At 41.4% G+C, this 25382-nt stretch overlaps 1 protein-coding gene across 9 annotated transcripts in view; it reads left to right on the top strand.

Annotated features, from left to right (window-relative positions):
• The window catches only part of TENM4 (teneurin transmembrane protein 4), a 585909-nt gene that overhangs the window by 529608 nt on the left and 30919 nt on the right, over positions 1 to 25382 (top strand). For all 9 annotated transcript variants that reach the window (XM_058419235.1, XM_040055308.2, XM_058419240.1 and 6 more), the window contains 3 exons: positions 2954 to 3186; positions 12342 to 12496; positions 15553 to 16430. In XM_058419235.1, coding sequence (XP_058275218.1) covers positions 2954 to 3186; positions 12342 to 12496; positions 15553 to 16430 — 1266 coding nt within the window. The remainder of the gene's footprint in view (positions 1 to 2953; positions 3187 to 12341; positions 12497 to 15552; positions 16431 to 25382) is intronic.

The raw sequence follows: 25382 nt of genomic DNA, 5'->3' as shown, positions 1-25382 counted from the left end.
GGAAGATTTCCCTGTGCTTTCCCAGCACATCACTGTGTCGCAAGTATACAGGGAAGCAGTATCACCTCCATTTCACTTTAGCTTGCAGAACCATGAAACTGTTCTCATTCCCAGTGACTACACCATCACGCCCACTAATAGCCATCAAAGTGTCAGTTCTTGGCTAGGGACCAGCCCATCCCATCATGGCAACTTCAGTGTTACTACTTCAGGGAGTTTAAAATATCAATACATTGCTCAGGTTTTCTTAAAAAAAACTGAAATAGCTCAAGGAACACTCTGAATGGGAAATCAGCTCTTCCTCCACAGTCATTTTCTAGTGGCAGTGCCAGTATGGGGGATAAATATTCTAAGACTACAAATAGTACAGCCGATCAAGTCTTTTGAATAGTAAAAAGTCTTGTCTTTTGTTTTGGACTGTTACCTAGCTGAGAAATAAGAGAGGATGAAAGGGGGGAAAAAGTCTTCTCTGCTTCACCCCAGGCATATTTATTTCAGTTGCTGTTCAGCCCAGTCTAATTTACCACTTGGATTTGCCTGTTGATTGTGGCTTTAAATAAAAAGCGAATCCCCAATCTTCCTGGCTCCACTGCTTATGCACCATCACAGATAAATGGAAAGGGTTGGGGAGATTTTACATGACCACCGTATGTTTATTTAAGCATCTTTCACCCTGAAGAATCTCAGAGTGACAAAAAACCCTCCGGTGTATAACACTGTGCAATTCATGCCAGGACAGAGCGTGATAGTATCTCTCTGCAGTGCTGAAAACTGTTGGTAGTCCATTGGGGTAAAATTCCAGCTTGACCATTTTCAACAGATTGTTTCAGCCTCTATTCTGTACAAGAACTGGGAATAGAAAATTGTTTTAAGAGCTCTCTTTTTTACAGAAGATTGTAATCAATAATAAAGTCCACCAGAGTGAGGCTGTGCAATCCAAAAATAAATCACAACAATAGTGCTGGGAGCGGGGAGCAGGAATTTCTCTCTGTCCCCATTTTTCTCCATCCCTGGGTAAGTCATTTGCCTTTGCCCATCTGCACATAGCCTTCTCTAAAGCTCAGGGAAAGTTATCTGTGCTTGCCAGTCAAAGATGGTAAAGGATTACAAAGTACCATTAAACCTGTCCTATTCTTGTCCACCTCCCATGCGAAATAGAGATTATGAGCAGCTCAAAAGCTTACTGACATTCAGCAGAGCTTTGTTAGGACAGCCAGCAGAAAATGCAAGGCCCTGATCAAAATGGATGATGGATTCCCACAGGGAACTTCTTCCACCAGGGCTGAAGCCACTTGCTTAGCGTGAGTGACATGCAGGTAAATGAAATAATACCCTCCCAGCCTGCTGTCATTGGGAAGGAATACAGGTGGAGACTGAACTGTCAGGCTGGAGCTGTCTTGAAGGTCAGAGCATTTTATTTAGCAAGAATCAGTGTCATTTTTGGAGATGAAATCTGTTCAGACTTTAATAGGATAAATCACAAGGGATATTCCAGAATAAATCAGAAAGGTGTTTTTCCCCCACCCCGATAGTATTAAATAATTTGAATGAAGAACCAGTTTACTGCTTTTTAAAGAAGATAATAACTCAGTAGTTTTTACGTGTCTGAAGAGGACGTAGTTTTCCTAACATAGAATTTGAGAGGAATTTTCTATATGCAGAATAGCGTCAACTGTGATTGATACTCAGGTCTCTAGTCAACTTCTCCTGGAACAATTCCATTAAGTGCAAAATTGTGAGCTGTGGCCTAGATTTTTATTATGAATTCTTTGGACTTGATGAGTTTGGACAGCTTGACAGTGTTCTGGAGAAAAGTAGATTGTTTTCATACTTCTTCTAATTACTACTTAAGGTTTCTTAAAGGAAAATAAATCTATTCAGGACAGATGTTAAAAGTCTAACCTATTGGTCTCAGGCTTAGAAGAGATGCAGCTCAATACACACTAGTAGTTAACAATTTAATAAAAGATACTAATAACTTTAGTATCTATGTTAAAATACAGGTAAAATCCTTGCAAGACAATTGTTGAAATTTTGTCTAAACCCATCTGGTTGGTTTTTTTCTGGCCAGTCCTATTGGGTGCTTTCCATAAAGTGGAGTCTATGTTATTAATTTCTTCAGTTTTGGGCTCATTTAACGTTGCAGTCATGGAGCTAAAAATATTATCATTCTGTCTGCTCATCCCATATTCTCAGCCACCCTTTCTTGTGTCCAAGGAAACAATAAGCAGAGGGTGTTCAACAAGAGACTGTTGTTCAGGTTCCTCAGCCTAATACCAGTTCATGCTTTACTTGGGGCAAAATGTGCCACTCAGGGAATTATTTTATTTCTCTCATCATTGAGGTCTAGCTGAATTCAGTGGCAGGATTCCCTTAATCTCCCTGAGGGCAGGACAGAACTTCAGAGTCTTTGCTGGAGTCAGCAAGAGCACCAGATGAGCCTTGATGCAGTGATCTTGCAGGGTGTATCTTCAAGTGCTTTATACAGGGAGTCTCCTTTTGGAGTTTATATTAGTCTTTGTTAGGAGGGCAGATTTTTTTCATTATTATTTGTTTTATTTCCCTATTGTCCTGTGTTTTCCCTTCACTTCCTGGCACTGCACGAACACCAGTATCAGGACTATGTCTGTAACAAGTAAATTAAGCAAACACAGGCACTGGGACTCAACCTTGAGTAGTTCTGGCATGGTTTTTGCTCAGACCGGAGAGCCCTTTCTTTCGGTTGCTTCCCTCCATGCCAGAGAGCACCCAAGGCACAGTGATTACTAATGGATTCAGCTTGGTATCCTGTGCTATAACACACCGTGTACTAACCTTGTCCAAAACAGCACTCCTGCACTTTCCCAGTCTTTCTGCCCTGTGCGTTTTTATTCTCTAAAATGTTTGCATTGCCTGTTGACTTAAGGAAACACATCACCCAAAAAATTAATAATGTCATATCCTTGTTTTTCAGCCACAGCCCAGCTCATAAGTATTACTTGACCACAGATCCGATCACCGGCTCCATCTACCTGTCAGACACCAACAGCCGACGTATCTATAAAATAAAGTCAACCACATCAGTGAAAGACATCGTGAAGAACTCGGAGGTCTTGGCTGGAACTGGGGATCAGTGCCTCCCATTTGATGATACCCGCTGTGGAGATGGCGGCAAAGGCACTGATGCTACCCTTACAAATCCCAGGGGTGAGACTGCTTCTTCTCTACTGGCTTTCTTAAAGGGGGCTTTTTGAAAGCAGCTTGTTTAGTTACACTGAAGATTGCTCTCCACTCCAATTCTAAAACACATCCTAAGGGCTTGCTCCTGGGAATAAGTGAGTATGTCTCACCCTCAGCTAGTTGTATTGCGGTTCTTCAAATTCACGCAGCTGGGAGGAATGCCAGACCAGAGGGGTTCACTGATGGGCGCGTGTCCAGAGGGCATTGAAATAAATCCATCCATCACTTTTATACCCATTGAGCCACTGCACCTCCTTATCAGCAGTGTTTGGTCCCTCCCAACCTGGGCTGGATTCCTAACATTCAGTTCACTGAGGCTTTCTTGGCATTCAAAAAAAGCCCAATAAGCATTGCTGTGTATATATATATATATTTATATATAAAAGGGCAGCAAAACTACCCTACAGCTCAAAGATATGCAAATGGTGGTTTAGACATTGTCATTATATATCACAGCATTCAGCTTAAATCCTGTAGGGAGTGGATATTAACTTTGATATGGGAGTGGTCTAATTCAGCCTATTTTCACCTGGTTCCAGCATACTGAAATGTGATAAAAGCACAGTCAAGTCAGAATAAAAGCATCACACAGCCTTCATGGCTGTGAACTAAAAACAGGTTCAAAGAAACTTAAAAACCTGTTCAAAACAGGTTTAGCCAAACATATGCAGTCCTGTGTATAGCCAAGACTTCAGTCTGGCAATCTCAAGGTAACAAGCTCTGCAGATGGAAGATGTCACTCCTCCCAGCTGTCCACAGCTCCTGACAGAAAAATAAAGTCACATGAGGGGACAGAGATGACATGGGGGTGGTAGAGAGGAGGTGGAAGGCACTGTTTGTACACAGATTTTTGATCATATTTGTGAAGAGGGCTGAGAAGGACACCCATACAGGAATGTTTTTTGAGATGTGGCAGTTTTGCCTGTTATGTGTCATCTTCCACACAGCTGTTCAGAGTGCAAGGAGTTATTTATGGTTTCTTGGCTTTGACATCAGTGTGCTGCAGGTTTTCTTTTTCATTGCATCGGGGAGTGGTAGCTGCCTCCTTCCTCACCACAACAATGGCCAAGCCTGTCCCAGCCTCTTTGTAAAGCAACCCTTCAGTGAGACCTGGGGATCCTTTAACAAGTGCTCCTGCCTATGGCAGTGGCTTTGGACTAGATGACTTGCAAAGGCCTCTTCCAACCCAAACCGTTCTGTGATTTTATGGAAAGTTATTTCTCTAAGAGCAGATAAGATTCCCAAAGAAGTTCTCTTCCATCCCTGGAAGTGTTCAAGGACAGGTTGGATGGGGCTTTGATCTGCCCCATCTCATGGAAGGAGTCCCAGCCCATGGCAAGTGTTTGGAACTAAATGATCTTTAAGGTCCCCTCCAACCCAAACCCTTCAATGATTCTATGATTCTCAGGAAGTTATTTTTCATGACATAGAGATGACGTTGTTACTGAATCCACGAAACGCAAACTGATTGAATGAGTTTTTGTGTCAGGTCTGGCTGTGATGATTTTTTTTAAAATGTCAGTTAGTTGTTTCCTGGCAAGGATGCAGAAAAATATACTTTGGAGGGCCTTTTTTTTTTTTTTTTTTTTTTTTTTTTTTTGCCAGAAAGTGTCAAAACCCAGACTGCCAGAACCACAGGTAAAGGAACAGTTACTGGTGGTCAGTTTGCAGTGTAGAATTTGTCTCACTGAAATGAGAAGGCCTACTGAAAAGAAAATTAAGTGACTTGGGCAGAGAGATTTGGGCAGTCCAGCAGATGAATCATGAGATCAGGGAATCCAGAAATCTGTAATCCAATTTTTTGCACCTCTTTGAAGTTCAATCAGTGCAAAAAAAAAAATACCCCACCACTTTTGTTGGTCCTCTGTTCTCCCTTGTACAAGATAAGAGGGATGTTATTCATTTCCATCCATGGCTGAACAGTACATGGTTTAGATGACTTATGTTTCTGCTTTGCTATAGCAAACAGCTCTGGAGTTCAAAGTTTTCAGCACTGAAATCCTTCTTGTTGGCAACTGAAGCTCTCAGGAGGCCATTCTTCCACCTCAATCATATAACAGCAAAATCCATACATTCATTCCTCCTAGCTCCAAAATTTCACAAAACAGAAGTAAATTGAGGGTGAAAGAGGAAATGACATGAAGCAAAATGACAAAAAGAAAAGAATAATGCAGAAAGCCCATACTGCCAATAGAAAGTTCCTAAGCAGTGTTCCCTGATCTGATTCTAACCTGACTTTGCAAATTCTGATGAGGCAACGGCTGTGACAGGTGTGACTCACTCCCCAGTCCCCTCAATAAATGATGAACAGGGAAAACTCATGCTGACAATGTAATGTCACCATTGTTTATACCTTTGCAGTGCTTGATCTTAGCAGAAAAATCCAGCAAAGGCTCTTCCCTCATGTATTTCATAATAGTTCAAAATAAAATTGATTTATTGTATAAGTAACCAGTAGATCTCAAGTGACCCTCTGCTTCTGTGTCTTGGCAGGCAAATAAACACTCATAAGTGTTCATAAGTCAGAGAAAATTAGAAAACTATTCTGTAGCTGTAGAGATATCAGCTGGCCTGGGAAGAACTTGGAAAGTCAGTTTTTCAAGAATCATGCTCTTCACACATCTCTCCTTTTTAGGCCTAAAGCTTTTTTTTTTTCTTTTTTTCTTTTTTTCTTTTTTTTTTTTTTTTTTTTCCCACTCTGAACATAATTGCTTCATGCCAAGTAGGATTTCTTTATTTTAAGGACATCTTTTCACTTTTTCAAAAGTCGTAAGGAATAAATATCTTGCCTTTCACAATGTTTTAATTAGCTGATATTTGCAGCTTAATGGAAAATATTGAGGGATATCTTCCTGCCAGATGAAAACCAGCAATTCATTAAGACTGGAGAAATAGTCATGAGCTGTCAACATATGCCTTTGCATATACCTTTAGCCTCTTGGACCAGTCAATCATCTGGTCTAAGTAGGGGTTTTTTTGTCTCTTCTCAGTGGAAAGAAGCTAGTTCCCTGAAGGTGGTTCACTCTGTAACAGTGTACATGTTCAAGGTGTGATGAACCATGTTCTCAGATCTTCTGCTCTATCTGATAGCCGGAAGAATGAGGTCCCCACTGCAGCAAACACTGTTCAGAATGGTTCTGTACATTCTGAGCAGCAGAATTTCCCCCATTGTTTTGATCACTTCCTCCAGTTCTCACCTCAGCTCCCTTGAGTTCAGAGGGGCTAATTTCATAGAATTATAAAATGCTTTGGGTTGGAAAGGACCTTCAAAGACCAGTTCCAGCCCCACTGCCATGGGCAGGGACACCTTTCACTAAATCAAGTTGCTCAGACCCCCATCCAACCTGGCCTTGAACACTTACAGGGATTAGACATCCACAGCTTCTCTGGGCAGCCCCATCAACTTCACAGGGAAGGATTTCTTTATAGTATATAATCTAAATCTACCCTGTTTTAGTTCAGAACCATTATCTCTTGTCCTGTCAATACATTTCTCTGAAGTACTTTCTGGACAGAGGTTCTTGTCTCACTCCAGTGAAGGAGGAAGAACTCCTTTTAGACCATCAGCTTAGAAAAACATCAGGGGGGCTAAAACCCTCCAGGTATTTCACATTTTACCCATCATTGGCTTGTTTAATAAAGGTAGGCTACAGAAACACAGGACAGATAGATCCACAGATGAAATAGGGGTGGCAGTGGTTTGGTCAGGGTATTTATCACAGCTATTACAAACCAGTCTGATCTGTCCATTTCATTTGCCACAGAGCACAGCACAGCTTTCAGATGCTAATGAATTTCAATATATCCTTGCAAATTAAAGTGTTACCACTTCCTAATTATCATCTGCTAATAATGATCCTCTTCTACAAGCAATCTAAAGAAAAATTAAAACTCCAGCTTGTCAGAGCATTTATTTTCATCTGAGTACTCACCATTGGTTCTTCTCAGGAAAATGTTGTGGCAGAGAAATTACTAAGGAGCCTGCAATTAAGAGAGATTGCAGTGACAAGTCTGACACAATAGGAAGAAGGTTTCGGAAGGCACATGGGGAGGGAGGGGGCATCTCATTCATTTAGCACCGTAACACCAATGTGAAATGAAGTAATTAATTTGGGGACAGATTGGTTCTTTCACTCTGCCCTGCTGAATGTGTAAACAAAATCTCAGTTGTTCGCTAAGTGTTGAAAAGTTTGACAGAATTAATTGAGGAAAACAACCCTCCACAATCTGTTAACATTTTTACGATCAGATAATAATAGGACCATTTGAGGAAGACCAGAAGTTGACTGAACAAAATTTCCTGTCCCTTACTCTGGCCAGAAAAGACACTTAGGGGCAGGGGCAATGTGGTCTCCCTGTGCTAGCACTCCAGATGCTAGTCATCAGCATTTAGAGGACTTTCTGAAGAGGTTGCACCAGCCCTGTGCTTATGTACCAGCATCAACTGTCTTAGAGACCTTCCTGAACACCTAGTTTTGTTCTTCCAGGCGCCCTGTGCTAATAATTTCTACAATTTCTTTAGCCAGGTCATGAGAAAGGATGGTCCTTCTGAGGCCAAACTGTTTTCTTTTCTTTTTTCTGTGTCATTGCTAATTCTTTGCTGTCTTATAGATCCCTTCTCGGCCACTGCATAGCACAAAACTGATCATAGCAGAAAACTTTTCACAGGAATTCCAGAATCTTTTTCCTGTATGCTCTTTTTCAAGTTGTCAATGTAAATGGGCAGTTAGGCTTTCTCCTTCCCCTGTGAATTCCTCTGTACTTATTGACATTGATTTTTATCTGCCATTTTATTACTCAGTCATTCAGCATCCAGTCAGACAAGAAAGTTCCAAATCTGGATTTCTTTTAAGCACCTTGTTTTTCAGTTAGAAGGGGTTTTTTCCCCTTTTTCTTTTCCTAACAAGAGCTATGTGCACCATGCAATCACTTTTAGTGGTTTCTCTTCTACAACAAATTCACCATGATCCAGTAGCTATTTGCAGCATAATGTGCTGTCACCTCTTCATGCTATGAGGTCCTGACATTTCAAGCAAATGTCATCATGTCATGACTTCCTCTCAGCACAGCTCACTGGTGTGATGCACATGGTGCTACAAGCCCTTGTTTTGTAAGAGATCTCTGCTTATGCAAGGGGAGCCAGCGTGATTTCATGGCATATGTATTTCATATCTCAGAACTTAAGGTTTGGATCTGCAACACTACCTGGGTAATGGCAGCAGCTGTTTCCTCTCAGTATCTGTGAGGCTGAACTTTGAGCTATATGCTGAAAGGCTGTAATTCCCTTATGTTCCTATGGAAACATGAGAGGAGCCTTCCACCAAAGCAAGCCAAGGCCTTGGGCTTAACACGCATGACATATGAATTACCCATTTCTGTGCCTATTTGCAGGAGCCAGCTCCCAGCATTGGAACTGTGCCTATATCAGAAAGGAAACAGAAAGGTCCAACCTAACCTCTACAATCTGCTGCAAAGCATCCATGAGATGTTTCTTTCCCTTTTCACAGAAGTCATATATCCAAAGACACTTGTCTGTGGGATAGCAGGGCTCTTCTCCATAATTAGTTTTGGTTCCAAGACAATCAGCAAAATCAGGAAGGGATTGGAGCAGTTGCCACTTAAATAATGTGTGCAAGTGGGAATTTGGGGGCTTTGACAAATGCAAACGCTGTTGCCCCACAGAACATCTCAGGAAATGTGAGGCAATTGAGATTGCTTAGCCTCCATGAAAGAGGGATAAGCAGAGAAGTGCTCAGTGATAAGTGATAAGAATTACTGCCCTGGAGCAGGGTGATAAGTGGTAACTTTGCTATCCCACTTCAACTTACTCGGGTGTGTGAGCTCTTTGTCTAAGCTGGAATGCAAAATGAAGTCGTGCCCTGTCAGCTGATCAAAGCTGACTTGAGGGCCGAAGTGTATGCAGGTTATTATTACAGTAACTGGGTAATCAGACCAGCCATCAAACCCCAGCACTGCACACAGCAAGCCACTGCCAGCAGACGCTGCTGATAAATCCAATCCAATACATATGGAACTAGCTAAGGGAGAAAATTCTGCCTCATTGAAAATCACATTATTCAGCCTGCCACCCTTCACTGGCTTTTGGCTTGTCACACAGACTAATGGACAGGCAAAATACTCGTTATGAACCAAGGAGTGGGTAAGCAACTCTTGTGTTTGACAAAAGCCAATTGATCAACTACACCTTCTATCACGCCTCTTCCAAAATAAGCAGGCCTACCATAGTGCTTAAAGAGCTCAGTTGTGATCTTGGTTTTTAAGCAAATGCCAGCAAACATAAAGAAACTTGACACTCAGTAGGCAAAATAATTAAGAGGAGCAGAGACCTTCAACAGCAGATGCCAGTGACAGGTGCCACATGCCAGTATCCTGGATGACTCATTGAAGAGGGCATAGTGCTGACAAATCTCATGGCCGGTGAAGATAGCTTCCTGAAAGCCATGGATGCCAGTGAGATAGTGATGCTTATCCCATCAGACCCTTCTGCAAGTATTTAACAAAATGCTAAAATACAAATGATGTGTTTATGTTATATAGTGAGAATAAATGGCCACCACTACTGTGGCTTCTCCCACACTAGTGGGATAGCATTCATCAAATGAAGATAGCATTCATCAAATCATAAAATGGTTTGGATTGGCAGGAACCATAGAGACAATCTAGTTCCTACCCACCCTGGGGGGAACACCTTCCACTAGACCAGGTTGCTCAAAGCCCATCCAGCCTATCCTTGAACACTTCCAGGGATGGGCCAGCCACAATATCTTTGGGAAACCTTTGCCAGTGCCTCGCCACCCTCAATAAATTCAGATGTTCCAAGTTACCTTGTGCTCCTCTTGGGGACTCTTGTTTCATGGTCCTACAAAGATGAGTCCTTGACATGAATTGAACACAAGTATTAAAGTGTAGGACTAGAAGCAATCTTTTAGGTCAGTTCTGTCCTGTCATCCATTATCTCAGCAATCCTGCTATATAATCCTCTCCAAAATTAATGAGCTTCATCTTGAAAGCAGCAAGTAAATTTTTTCTTCACTGTAGTAGAGGCTGTTCTGAAACCACACTGCTCTGATGGTCAAATATCCGATACAGGTCAAAGTGATGCCCTTCAAACAGGATGATGCTGTGAAGAAGTAACGAAAATACTGGTTTTGCCTCCTGGCAATAACACACAGCTCCCATTCAGCTCAATGATCTGAAACACCAGTTTTCTGACTCCTAATTTACTTTGAATCAACAGGTTGCAACTGTGTCTGAATCCTTTCCTTTACTTCAGCTCAAAGGAGAAGTTTGTTCTTTCTCTCAAACAATAACTTAGTCCTGATGTTTTTTCTGTCAGGCCAGATTATCTTCCATGTATTTCCTTATAATCAAATCTGCTATGTTTTTCCACGTATCACCTATCTCCGTGGCTTCCAGTCCATGCAATTCTTACGGTACTGGCTGAAGGCCATGATTTTACTTGCCAAAGCAATCAGAGGATTAGTCCCTGCTCAACGAAAATCTAGAAATTTTGATCTGTGAACTGCTTCATCTGCACTTCGCAGCAGAGCTCACAGTAGATGCAGACTGAAGATAAGTATTTCAAATAAGGGCATCTGGCTGCAAAACAGCATTTTGGAGGAGCACAAGATGGGATCACCCCTCAAACATTCTCAAAGCTTTCTATCTGAAACAGAATTCCCATCATTTCTGCCATCAAGATGACAGCCAGAGAGACAGTCTAGTAAGGATTCAGTTCACTAATTTAATCTGCCTACAATATAAATGTTTTCTTTAGAGATATTTGCTGTAGCCTCCTTTTATAGTCAAATGAGAGGAAAAGGTATTTCTAGCAGGATTTATATAATCTCTTGGGGATATGGGCTTTAGGGTGTTACAAATTGCACTCTCAAAGTAGATTTCTCTCTCCACTGATTGGAATAGCTTCAGATACTTGCTTAGATGCACAGTGCAGATGTCTGCTTTTTGCCAAGTGATTGTTAACCCTGCAAGCAAAAGAAGCCAAACAGGAAGATCCTAATATTCATATATTTCAAGCAGAGTTTTCACTTGCATAGAAAAATATATTACAGGTTTCTACATTCTATTTCTGTTTCTTTACAAGCTTTTAGTGTCTTTAACACACTCAAATATTATGCTGAGTGACATTCTGCCTCCACAGGATAGATGAGGTGAATGACTTTATTAGTATCTGTGGAGTTATTTTAATTTATAATTGCACAAAGGAGAGGTGAGTAGAGCCCTAACTTCTTATTCCTGCCTCAGTCATGACCTTTCTCTGTGACCTTGTGAGAATTGCATTATCTGTTAATTTTCTGATACGTAAAATTAGAATGATCCCACTCATAGACTGTTATGAGGTCTAATTAGAAAGTGTAAAGCACTATTAAATAGTCTGATGGAAGATGCAGAGGGTAGCTAGCCTAGGATAAAGAGGATTAAAGGAGGTTGTGCTAACATTACAAATACTTGAGAAATTACGCTTAAGGGGAGGTGAAATGGCACATATCTGCAGGGCAAGAAATGAGATCAGCAGCCTGTAACTGCTGTCAGCAGACCTCAAATCCACTGACAGGAGTATGTCTATAAAGGAGGTTTGGACAATGAAATTGATCACTAGCAGGGTTCAGAATCAGGTGAAACACTGTATATTAGTAGGATTATCCTAGGGAAAACCCTTTCTCATTTTTCTATCTGGAATTTGATTGACCCAATGGACCTTTCACAGCCTTTTTTCATCTCCATTTTTGAAAGATTCATCGGTGTAACATTTTTGAGTGCGTGGCTTACCATTCATACCATGAGCAATAAAACCAGATTTCTGAACATGCAAGACATGCAGTTATTAGGAAACCTTTTCATTTTAGCAGTCCACCGAATGCCATGCCCTTTTCCAGGAGCGAGCAGGGATTTCTGAATTGCATTGTGTGCCACTTGAAAGTGCCTTCCATGGAATGGTGCCAGTTCAAAGCACTTGATAGCCAGGATTCCATTCCCACATGCCCAGCTCTCCCTCATCCCTTTAGAATGCCATAAAATATACTGCTCCTCATGTCAGGCTGCCCTCACTTTCTGACTGTCTTTCTTTGTTCCCCCCCCAGGCATCACCGTGGACAAGTTTGGGCTTATTTACTTTGTGGACGGCACCATGATCAGGCGGATTGATCAGAATGGGATCATCTCAACTGTGTTGGGGTCCAATGACTTGACATCTGCTCGGCCTCTCAGCTGTGACTCTGTTATGGACATTTCTCAGGTAAGACAGTGGTTTGGTTTTGTTTTGACAGAATGCAAACCTACACCTTCACCCTTATCTGTGTGTCTGTGGGCTTCTCCAGCAGGTCTGACAAAGAGGTAAGAGCTCAAGAAGGGGTTGCATTTCTCCATATTTTATGGTATAAAATTGACCAGATCATAAAAGAGTTACCCTATAAAGACACATGGAAACCCTTGACTGCCCTAACTCATAGATTTCTGGGGTGAGATTTTCAGTGATGTCCCAGCCACAGAACTGACTTCTTTCAGAGTTCCCAGTCAGTGGGAAGGTACAAGATTCCTGGGAAGATAGGTTTTGTTATGCTCATGTCTCACTATGCCATGGACTGTATGCTGTGCTCCATTATAACATCTTAGCTAATCACAGGTTTTTTTCTTTTCTTCCCCTCATCCTAATTTGGCCCAGCACAATTTTAGACCTGAATCAAATTAACATAGGAAATACTGATTGGAGGATGTGGTGCCAAAATTAGCAACAGCAGGAAAACAAGAATCTTGAATTGCATCAAATTGCAAATTGGTTGCAGCTACCATCATGCTGGGCTTTTAAGTCCTGCTGCTTCAAGGTGGAGAGAAAAAAGAATAGAGAAAAAGAAATCTCATGTTGATGATTGCTTTACTTCTGGATGGTGCAGAAGAGCAATCTGTTACAGCCCAGTACTCAGTCTTGTGTGGCACTGGCTAACTTGTCAAACTGTGCCAGTTTAGGACAGTGTCCTTTGAAACCTTTGTGCCACTTGTTGTTTGCCTGATTGCAGGAACGTTGTCCTCTCCTATGAAAATATAGATCATGGCTGGAGGGCTAAGTACTGTTATTCAGCCACAAAAGATGTCAATGGGGTTTCCTTTTTGTAACTACCTAGATAATTTCCATGCTCCCATATGGAATCTGTTCTTGTTTTTTCCCTCTAATTTGAAAAGATTATTCTTGCTTCCTTGCAACTGGCTCCCACTGTCTGTAATTTATGAACAAGCCAAAATTATGACTTTAGAAGTTGTTCTGCCTTCTACAGAGGCAAAATTTTGATGGTTAAAAGCCACCTTGTAATATGTTTCTCATCTTACAGACACAGTTTCCTCTTTGTGTGAACTTCAGGGTCAGTTAGCACAAGACCGTTGTGTAATCAGGCTTTAAAAATTATTTATTTCCAGGTTATGTAGCTCCTATGTAAACCAATGTCCTGTTCAGACACTTTGGAGATAAACATGTATCAGCTGAAGACTTTTTTTTTTTTTGCTTTCATAAAATGACAGGAACCTTTTTTAGATTATTGGCAGATTAACCACTCCTGTTCTAGAGAAACATACTGAGAACAAGCTTAATTAAAAAATAAAATCCAGCTTGGGAAGCAGCTTTTCATCATTTATAGCGGATAGAAGGGTCTTTTCTGCCAGGTCCCTGAGGCTCCCTGGGACATAAAGACATGAAATATTTAGCTGCCACTGTTGACAAGGAATGTTTTTTAAGAAATTGAAAATTCCCTTGTCAGTTCAGAATAAACTCAGCTCTTGATGCTAACTGAAGACTGCAGAGCTTAAAGACCACTTGAAGGGATGGAGGCATGCATTATTAAAGAGAAAACCACAGGCTATAATGTTTTACTACAAGAAGGGTTAAAATAGGCCAGGAGCTGAGAAAAGGAAGGAGATTTTGCAAGCAGAGAACCAGAGTAGACAGATCTCAGCAAACTGCTTAGCCATGAAAATAAACCTCATGCACCCAGGCGTTAGAAAACACAATGAACTAAATACCTTATATCTGATCACTTAAAAATGCTGAAAAGGCATAAAGAAGCATCAAAATAAAGCATGGCTATAGCAGAGCTGTTTAACTACAGGCCTTAAAAATAGGAATTTCCTGTGTTCCTGTAAATCTTACCTGGTCTCTTCTTACTCAGTTTTAAATAAAATCACAGTGAAAGCTGGTTTCCTGGACCTGAGTCTGCTGGCATCCACTCCTCCTCCTTCCAATAAGGTTACAAAATACCCCTCTAAACTTAGTCGTATCAGACAAATTACAAGAAGCAGCAACTAGATGGATAGTCAGAAAAGAAGGTTCAAAACAAGGAAACTATCCTGGAACTGATAGGTTTCAACCAACACAAGACTGATTTTTTTCTTTTTTTTCTATATAAACCCGAAATAAAACAAAAGAATAAAAAAATTGCACAACTTTGAGTTTTTTATTAAAAAAAATGTTCTGAATTCTGTTGGTAAACAGGTTTTTTTAGGTTTGGCAACTAAAATAGAAGACTTGCTTGAAAAGAGTGTATTGCAGAAACAGAGCTAAAAATTAGGTCATTCTAGTGCTCACTCACTTGTGGTGTTGCCAGTCACTGTTTTAGTGGATTATCAGTGTAGAACCAGGATGTGTCACTCTTGAACCCATTTTTCCATTATGCTAAAACAAAATGTGAAAATCACTGTGAAGGGACAAGTATTCCACTCCATGAACTGAAGTTGCCTGAATTTCCTGTGAATTGCTATTCTGCATTTTTACAGCATAAAGCAGAAAACCATAGGTTATAACTTAGATATTCACACATGCTGGCACAGCTGCCAGTTTTGTGTCTATCCCTCCTTGTTGTTTACCAAGAGGAGTTCAGCCACTTGTGTGAAAAATTCTTTAGTAAAATAATCACGGTTTTGTGTGTCTGATTTCATGGCACTTCACACAGCAAAATTTACAGTCCCAGGTCTCTGCTATAAGGTCCAACTTCCATCGATTCAAAAAGCACAAGAGGGGGAAAACTGTAGAACGGTTTGCCTCTGTCCATCATCCTGTTCCCATGCAGTGTTCCAGTGCAGAGTGTGGATGTCCTCATGTAACTGCTTCATGTGGCCAGGAGCTAAGGCCCCCAGCTCACAGCAAGTTATATCCTCTATGGCCACCTATCGAGTAATAATTAGTTGTGGCGTTTTTCACCCATTCCCCCTTTAATCCATGTTGATTCCATCCTCAATGTGATTGATTTCTAGCAATCATGCAGTAGAAAAGTTGCTATAAAAATTCCCTTGTGTTTTTCCACCATGAAGGTTCGTCTAGAATGGCCCACAGATCTGGCAGTGAATCCAATGGATAATTCGCTCTACGTCCTTGACAACAATGTCGTGCTGCAGATCTCTGAGAACCACCAAGTGCGCATCGTGGCGGGGCGGCCCATGCACTGCCAGGTACCAGGCATGGATCACTTTCTCCTCAGCAAGGTGGCAATCCATGCCACGCTGGAGTCTGCCACCGCCCTGGCCGTATCCCATAACGGGGTCCTGTACATCGCTGAGACCGATGAGAAGAAGATCAACCGCATCAGACAGGTTACCACCAATGGGGAGATTTCCTTGGTGGCCGGTGCCCCGAGCAGCTGCGACTGCAAGAATGACGCCAACTGCGACTGCTTCTCGGGGGACGACGGCTATGCCAAGGACGCCAAGCTCAACGCGCCGTCCTCCCTTGCTGTGTGTGCAGATGGGGAGCTGTATGTCGCTGATCTGGGGAATATCCGAATCCGCTTCATTCGGAAAAACAAACCGTTCCTCAACACACAAAACCTGTATGAGTTATCCTCACCCATAGACCAGGAACTCTACTTGTTTGACACCAGTGGGAAGCACCTTTATACTCAGAGCCTTACCACTGGAGATTATCTTTACAATTTTACTTATTCTGGAGATGGAGATATAACCCTGATCACTGACAATAATGGCAACTTAGTCAATATCCGAAGAGATTCCACAGGGATGCCCCTCTGGCTGGTGGTGCCCGATGGCCAAGTCTACTGGGTGACAATTGGTACCAACAGTGCACTCAAGAGTGTAACAACACAGGGGCATGAAGTAGCCATGATGACTTACCACGGCAACTCTGGTCTCCTAGCCACTAAAAGCAATGAAAATGGTTGGACAACATTTTATGAGTAAGTATTTTGCAAATATTGGGGCTGCTGACTTCATTCTGTGTTCTCTGAACTGCACAAGGTTGGTAGAATTTAATTCCCTGATCAGAATTATTGTCCAAATAAAGTGACCAGAACAGAGAGTATTAGATTTCACTCAAGCACTAGATACTGGCAGTAAGTGCATTAGAGCTTGAATAAGCTCCCTCTACCAAGTCAAGAGTAAGACAGAATTTCTGCTGAGTTTTTCTAAGTAATTTGGACACCTGGTTCTCCTTAACTGTAGTCAGGACTGGAGATTTAGGTTGCGTGTCAGAGAATTTTTCTTGGCTTTGAAAGCGTTGGAAGTATGAAAATTCCATCAGAGCCTCTTTTTTCACAGCTTTTCACCTACTTCCTATGCTGCAGTGTCTTTTTTGTGCCTGTTTGAAATGTCTGATGTGGAATGACAATTGACAATGACTAATGAGAGCTTGCTCTGGAAACAATTCTGTAATTAATGGACTGCTCAATTCCTACCGTTGCAATTTGCCTCACTAAGCTTTAAAAGTCTTGGAACTGTTCAAGACTATCCCCAAAGAGTTTTTAAGAAGAGAGAAGGCAGGATGCATTGAAAAACCCAGAGATGGCAGTATCTTAAATATTTGTGCTTCTTTTCTGTACTACTCTTAGCAATTCCCTGCTTATTGTGAAGACAACACATTTCTGATATGAAAAAGGACGAAGATAGATAACTGAGTGAAGAGCCCTAGAAAGATTCATACTGCTGTTGAGAGCCCTTTCCCTTCCCTCTTCCTTAGTTTAATTTTTATTTACAAGTTAATAAAATGAAGTGCTCCTTTAAATGCATCGTTTCCCACATGCTTTGCATGGTTACATGGAAGTGTTCAGCTGCCATAATAATAGACCCATTTTAAGAATCCAATTTGGCTAGAATAGACAGTTCCCAAGATGACAAACACAAAAGTTGTTTAAAAAAAAGGATTCAGGAAAGGAAAGCTGTCTAAACCCGCATACCTGTGTGTTGATGTGTGGTTGCTTTGGTTCTCTCCTTAAAATGTTCCAGGCTCAGTCTTAAATTTCTTTGCTTAATACTTACTGCTCCTGCTCTTGCCTTGAAAAGAACTGATGGAAACTCTGTGATGAATCTTTTGAAATGTTATTAGCATTTCATCAATGTTCCACTTGCAATTACTGTAGCAATATTCCTCAGTGAATCCAAGTTAATACTCTCCATCTCTTACATTGAATTTGCTTGGGGAAGGCCTTAGGGAGAGAAAAAGAGGGTGTTTTTCTCCACAGGAGTGAAAACCAGCTATATTGTCAGGATCGTTGTGCTAAATCAAGGAGTTATTTTCTTTTTGCAAAGAACCCAATAGTTCCTGTGCTAGAAAACAGATGCAGCCATAGACAGTGAAGCAAACTAAACATTACAGCTAATAATGGTCAGATTTATACCTCAAACATAATATTTTATTTTAAAGTGCAACTGAAAATATAAAGGAGATAAAATGAGACAGAAGCTCAAAACCAACTTGCTCTGTGGATATATTTATAACAGTGATCCATTATTTCTTGCTGTCCAACAAAATAGAGCATTTGTGAAAGTTGTCATTCTGGTCCTTTTATGCACTTCAGCAGAGTCATAAGAAAGCCTTTTAGAGCTAAATGGAAGGCAGTATTCTCCAGTGGCTGGACTATGGAAATCTTACTAGAGCAAGCCAGCACTGTACAATAGCACAGCATCACTGAATTGTGACTGTGCCTTCAGAGATACCTCATGCAAACCTGTGACCTCTTTTCTATATTTAACTGTTCCTGACAATTTCTGATGCAACTATATAAAACTACAGGGTAAAAGTCTGTATCTGAATTAGTTACTTCAACCTCCTTTACAGGCAGGTGGAGAGAAACAGACCCATTCAAGGTGAGTTTCTTATGAGTTATGTCAGGTATTCCCTTTAGGATGAGAACAGTTGTATTCTGAAAGTTTATCTCTGCAAAGGTAGTAGAGAATGATGAGTTCAGATACAGATGTTTACATTGCAGATGTCTACAGTTTGGTCAAATGGATTCTATCATTCATCTGAGTCATTTATAAATATTGTTAGTGATAACAATGTATTTACATATATTATTGTTACTGATAGAAAGCTTTTTTTTTTTTTTTTTTTTTTTTTTTTTTTTTTTTTTTTAATATGCTCAGCCTAAATCTTCTATGTTTGAATTGGAGACTATTCTTTTTCATGCCATCCTACGCTTTCCTTTCCTATCCTATCCTGTCCTGTCCACTAGGGACGTGGAAGGCACAATCAACAGGGATTGATTCTGTACAGGTTTTGCATGTGTAACCAGGGAAAGAGTATAAATTTAGAAAATAAATTTAGGAAATAAGGGTCAAATATTTCAATTACTCAGTAAAACAGATTTCATTTAAACAAAATATATTCTTGTGCAGTCTGATGCCAGGGTACACATGTAAGTTTGCTGAGCCTTGACTCTCGGAGTTGTAGCAAGGCATCAAGTCTTCAGTGTGATCCTGACATGATGCCATTGCAAACCTGTCTAACTTATTGCTTGGATGGACAAACTAAGTGAATACATTCACTCATCACACTCTACTTGTAGTGGCTAGTAGGAAGCTGATTTTTCCCCTGTGCAGCGTTGATGTGACTAATATTGTCAGGTCCGATGCCATTTCTGAAGAACAGTGGAGAATGAAGACTGGGCAGAAAAACTCTACAAAAATGCATTCATGGGGAGAGCAAGAAAGACTTTATCTATTTATCTCAACATGAATGAGACTGGGAAGTTCCAGATCACAACATGTCAGCCAAAGCTCTCACCAAGAGAGGGACTCTCAGTCTAGCAGAGAAAGGCTTGAGAAGGGTATGGCGCTGGAAAGCAAAGCTAGAAAAATTCAAGTTGACAAGTAGGTGTGATTTTGTAAGGCTGAGGTGACCTAACTGGTAGAGTGACCAACCATGAAAGCATTATATTCTCCACTTCTTGCAGTCTTAGATGAGGACTCTGATGCCTTTCTTAAAATATAATCTCAGCAGACAGAGGTATTTCCATGACTCAAACACAAGCTGCAGGGATGAGTGCAGGCATGGCAGAATGAAGTCTAAATTCCATGTTATCAAAGAAGCTGAAGAAGATGGTGTAAACCAAATAAAATCAACATTCACTACCTTCATGTTATTGGTTTCTCTATCAGAACATCAGGAAATGTACATTGGGAAGGTTTAAGTGATTTAGAGAATTCCTGTGAACATGAGTGGCTAGAAGGTGCTCTAAAGTAGTTTTCAGTCCTGACTGAGGGGAAGGGTTCAAATTTCTATTTTTCTCATGGCCAAAGAAATAAAGGCATCAAATCTGACTCTGAGGAAAAGTTTCATGTTTCTCAGAGCACGCAATAGTTGCTTGTGGGCCAGGGCAAGCTGGACACTGCTGCCTAAAAGCTTAAGAGTAAAGTAAATACAGCTGGCAGGTTTACACTGCCCCAGGGACCTCATGAAGAACGTCCTCAAAAGATTTACCTTCACCTGACTGTCTACAAAGCACCATAAATCAGAATCCCAACATGACAGAGCAGTGGTGTTGTGAGAGTGGCATCACTACATGTGTTCATCATGGAATCACAGTATCATAGTATGGCTTGGGTTGGAGGGGACCTTAAAGATCATCTAGTTCCAGCCAACATAGCCAGCATCCCTGGTTCTCCTCCAGGTGCTGTTCTAACCAGGGCATTTCTTAGCCTTTACTATAAGGCTGCAGAGAGCTCTGACATGGGCACATTGGTGTGACTCTGGAAAGGAGGGAAGGAGGCAGGATACACTGATGCAGTACTGGAGGTCTGTCTCTAGGGCACACCAGGGAATCCAGGTCCTCTAAGGCTTCGTGCTGGACTGGCACATTGTCCTTTCATTTCTGTGGAGAAAGAGACTGGTTCTGGCTTCAGGCAGTGGCAGACTCACACACAGCACTTACAGCTCTTCCTTTCACACATCCTACACCCGAGCCTGCTCTAATGATCCTGTTTTTTCAGGTTTAGCTCTGAGTAAGACTCAGTGCATAATGGTGTGCAGCTTCCCTTTTTTGTTTGAGAGTGAAACTTAGCTCCATACAGTAATGAGCCTGTCCCCAAAGACTATGACTATGACTACTTTGAGGGTTTTGGCATTATATAGACCTCTTCTGCCTCTGCAGTGTGTTTGACATTATCTGTCAGTTAATGCAATGCAGCTCAGCTTGTCCAGTAACTGGATTAAAGACTTTTCTTCCCATTGAACTGGTGATGGTGACAGTGATAATCAGGAGCAAAGGAAGCTGATCTGGAAACTCAGACAGGGAAACGACTTCTTGTCCAACTCCTCCAGTCAAAGACAAAGGATGCTGTGTGACTACTTGCTGCTTTGTTGTTGCTGCTTTTCAACTCGAACTGAAAAAAAATTGCTACCAGCCTTTACAAAGTTTCTTAGCCGTTGCTGTTTGTCTGCTTCCAAATCCGGAAATTCTTATTAATGGATTTGTTTAAATCAAGAACACGGCAATTATCTTGATTAGTTCACTGAGATGTTATCATTGTACATTAATTCAATTTCCCTCTGAGCCAAAGTCAAACCTTCTATGCATTATTTAGCCCAGATGAGGCTCTTTTACTTAGGTCCTTTGTGTGTCCAATTAGTTTTGAAGGTCACCTCCTCCCATACAGACTCAAATGCTTACACATTGCTCCAGCCAAGCCCAGAAACTCAAAACCTTTTCACAGACTCCCCAAGAAGTGGCTCACAGCTGCCTGGAGGGCAAAGGGTCTCATGGAGCCAGATTTTCACATGAGTGGTAAGAGGAGCTTTGACCCGTGACACCGGAGGCTGTTTTACAGAGAACCAAACTCTGCCAAACCTCACACACTGTAATGGATGGAAGGTAGGAGCCAGCTGGACTGAGCATGCAGGAGGACCTTGAATAGCTTCCCAGTGACCCCCAGGGCTCAGCAGAGGTGCCACCCCAGCACCAGCAGATTTTGGTGGCAAAGCCAATGCCCTGGTCTATCTGACTGTGATATTTTCAGGTCATACAGAGTTCTACAGATTTGATTTTGTGTAGTTCAAGTTAGGGTCTTGCTCTACTCCTGCAGCAGACTGGAGTATGAGAAACACCTTTGGATTTTGTCCTCCCTCCTCTTTTAGCAAGATTTCTTGGTTCCACTTTTTGCACAATTTCTACATGATAAAATTATGAGATTCTCATTATTGTTCCTGTGACAAAGTTGCAGTGAAACTCCACTAAGTGCCATGATAAAATTGCAGTTCTCCAGTACCCTCACTAAATGTGAAGTCACATTTTGAGCCACTGCCCAGCCCTGAAATCAATGCCTGATAGCAAAGTTTAGTTGAGAACCAAGGGAATTATGAGTATCATAAAAGCGAGAAAGAGATCTTCCTCTTCTTTTTTGGGCTGTCGGAAAATTCAGCAGACTGTGACCACAACCTGGCCTTTGGTCATTAGGGAGAGGACTTGCCTTCATGCATTTTTGAGTATTATCGGTTTGTCTGTTACAGATTTATTTTTAATGTTGTGTTTAATGTTGTTTGAAAAATTGGGATGAGGCAAGCTAGTTAAGAGGCACTGGGTGCACGTTGGTATAATCACATGCAAAATACAGTTTGCAAGGTCCATTTAGACACTTTGGCAGTAAATGCAATATTATTATAGTGATTTTTTTCTGATCTATTTGACTTGTGTTTTAAAAGGCTGATGAAATGTGAAGAAGCTAAAATGAGGAAACGCAGAAACTCAGGCAAGAAATTGATTTCTGAATAGATGGTACTTAAGATGCTCTTTAATTCCCAGGGCCCAGGTCTCTACACAATGGTAATGTGATAAATGAAAGCTCTGAATGTTTACAAGCCAACAATTAGACCTCATAAGCACCAAATACCATTTTAATTCTGTGCATTGAACCTTAGCTAAATACGTTTCCAATTGGGAATGGATGGCAAAGGCTTCCTTTGCTGGCCTAATAATTGCCACTGTAATTGTAAGTGCTGAGGCTTTGCAGCGGGTTTGAATGGGAGGCAGCAGCTGTGCTAGCAGGTGATGGATTCATTGCTCCAAGTGGTGCTCTGTGCACTCCCATGCTTCAGTATTTCTTTAATTCTGGGGCTTTCAGAGCATTTGGAGAGCACAGAAGTCTTAGGCTGTGATGAAAACTGGCCTGTCCCTAAATCCCGATGCTGTGGAAACAGACTAGGCAGCTTAGCTGCAAAATGAGGTGACTAGGAGAGATTTATGTTACTGCAAATACCAGGGCACACCTGCAGCTACATAAGAGCCAATCGCTTGGCCTTCCTTTCCAAGCTGAGGTGTGCCCTGAAAGGGCCTTTATAGGGCTGAAAGCAGAGGTGGAAGTAACTGGCACTTTTAACTTGTTAAGCATATTATCTCTTTGAGATGTGCAGGTCTTCACATCCCTGGGAGACTGTGGGTATGTGATAGATTATATCAGGTATGTGTTGTGTGTGCTAAATCAGGAGAAAAGGGGGAAATGCTCCAGTTCTGGGTAAAAACAGAAAAGAGAAAAAGAACTGCTTGCCAAGAAAAAAGCGCAGTGTGTGTTCATGCTAATGGGCTTCCCACACCTCCGTTTGCATTGCCACCAATGTGCTAAAAGAAGCTTTAGTCTGGACGTGAGCATTTTACACTTCATCTGTCACCAGTTAAAAATAATAATAAAAATGGGAATGGTCTAATTGTCCTGCCTTCTCATTTTTCTGCCTTTGTAAGGCAGGACCTCCATGCAGCTGGCCCCCCCACAGCCAGTCCTTGGCAGATCCCTGTCTGGCTGCTGGGCAGAGAGAGGTGCAGCAGCTCCTGCACATGCAGAAAACACAGATGGTGCTAGTTCCTTCTGAAGGAGGTTAATGGGGTGACTAAGGATGTGCCAAAAGCCTAATGTACTTCTGCAGACACCTTAAACCAGTTCCAGCAGATCGTTCCAGACTGTTTCTGGCCCAAAAGGAGCCTTGCTTCTCAGGATCCAAAGTCCCAAATGAAAGTCCTTGCTCATGATGAAGTACTGTGAGTTTTGCACAGCTGTAAAAATGTAACCGTGTAAATTAAGTACATTGTACTTAGTCATTTTGACTTTACAAGAAAAATGTGTGCACAGAGGTCTAGTCACCATCACAGTCTTTCATTCTTTTTTTCCTTGCCATTTTAACCTTATTTGCACAAGTAGAGGTTACTGGCAGATTTCTCCAGTTGCATATTTGCAAATATTATTTATTTGCCCAACAGAGGTGGAGAACCATTTGTGAGGGTGCTAGAAGCTTGAGGTCCAGGAATATTATAAAAATATTATTTAAAAGGCACTACATAAATCCTATATAAAATAATATTTATTTTGCACTACATAATATTATATAAAAAGGCACTACTTGCCTTTTAATAGGAGCATGCTGCATTCAGACAAGCGGAAATGGCTTTAAACTGAACAAGGGTAGGTTTTAGAATAGATGATAGGAAGAATTTCTTTACTGTGAGTGTGGTGAGGCACTGGCACAGGTTGCCCAGAGGAGATCTGGCTGCCCCAGCACTGGATGTGTTCAAGGCCAGGTTGGATGGGGCTCGGAGCAGTGTGATCTTGTGGATGGTGTCCTGGCCCATGGTGAGGTGGGTGAAACAAGATGATCTGTAAGGTCCCCTTCCTGCTAAACCAATTTGTATTTTTGTGATTTGATGAATATAAGAAGTTGGCTGTCTGCTGCTGGGGGCTGTTAAATTGAATATCCACAGGGTTTTGAGGCTTTCTTTGGAGCACCTAAGTAGGACTTGCATGGAGTAAAGGTTTTGTGCTGTCTCTCAGCATTTTTCTGAGTGCCATTCAATTAGGATAAAAAGCTATGACTCACAGGACATTGACTCAGCACTTATCACATGAACAAGCTCTCTGCCCGCATCCTGGCTTTTGCACTCCTTATTTCCCTAACCTGCAATCCTGCTTCCTTTTATGCTCCTCTTACCCCAAACTCATCTGTTAGATTTTAGTGCAACACATCTAGATTTGTGACATTCTTTTCAGGAGGCAAATCAGGCTTACTTTTAGGAGCAGCTCATTATTAAAATGTAAATGAAGCAATAGAAATAAATCACTCACACCTACTAATCCACCAAGTCAGACGGTACCAAATTCAGATTCATCTTAACTGAAATTTTGGAACATTTGCAAACTTGATTCTACCCTTAGAGTTTAGACTGGTTTATTTATATAGGACTATTGATGCTATGGTAGAAGGAATTTGGGGTGTTACACAACACACCTTCAGTGGTAACAATGTTTTCTCCTCTCAGGGGAGAGACTAAATCATGTCCCTTGTGTCTTGTCTCAGCAGATGGGGTAAAGAGATTGCCTGTGATGTTTTCTGTTTAAGATTCATATGCTAGTTTAGGAGGAGATGTACAGGTGACTGGAGACAGTACAAGCAAAATACATTTGTCTCAGTGCAAACAGGGCAGCCACAAATCTGGAGTAAATTGTTTGGTACTGGGAGCACTTTAGTTCTGGCTCTTGCATGAGATGCAGCTTCAGATCCAGGCTGTGTGCTGCTAGCTGCTTGGAAAAGCTTCAACTGTTCTGTGCCAAACTCCCGCAATGCAGTTCTGTTTTCAACCTTTTATTGGTTTCGTTTTTGTTTTCTTTTTTCTTTTCCATTTTACAAGTGGCTGATTGATTGCCAGGATATCAGAGGGAAAGGGCAAGGCTTGGATGATCCATGACTGATAGGCTGACTGTGAAGGACAAATACTTTCTTCTATCTTACTACCTCCCCTTCTGCTCAGAAGGCAAGAAAAGCCTCACGTGATGGTGTCTCCTAACCTGAGGGCTGGGGAGATTTGCCATAAGGTCACCCACTTAGTCACTATAACCTAAATATTAAATTTCGGCAATAAAGGTCTTTTCAACCA

The sequence above is a fragment of the Hirundo rustica genome, chromosome 2, assembly GCF_015227805.2.
Source record: "Hirundo rustica isolate bHirRus1 chromosome 2, bHirRus1.pri.v3, whole genome shotgun sequence".
Taxonomy (NCBI): Eukaryota; Metazoa; Chordata; class Aves; order Passeriformes; family Hirundinidae; genus Hirundo; species Hirundo rustica.
Note: the sequence above shows the minus strand (reverse complement) of the source record. Positions and strands in the feature narration are given on the sequence as shown.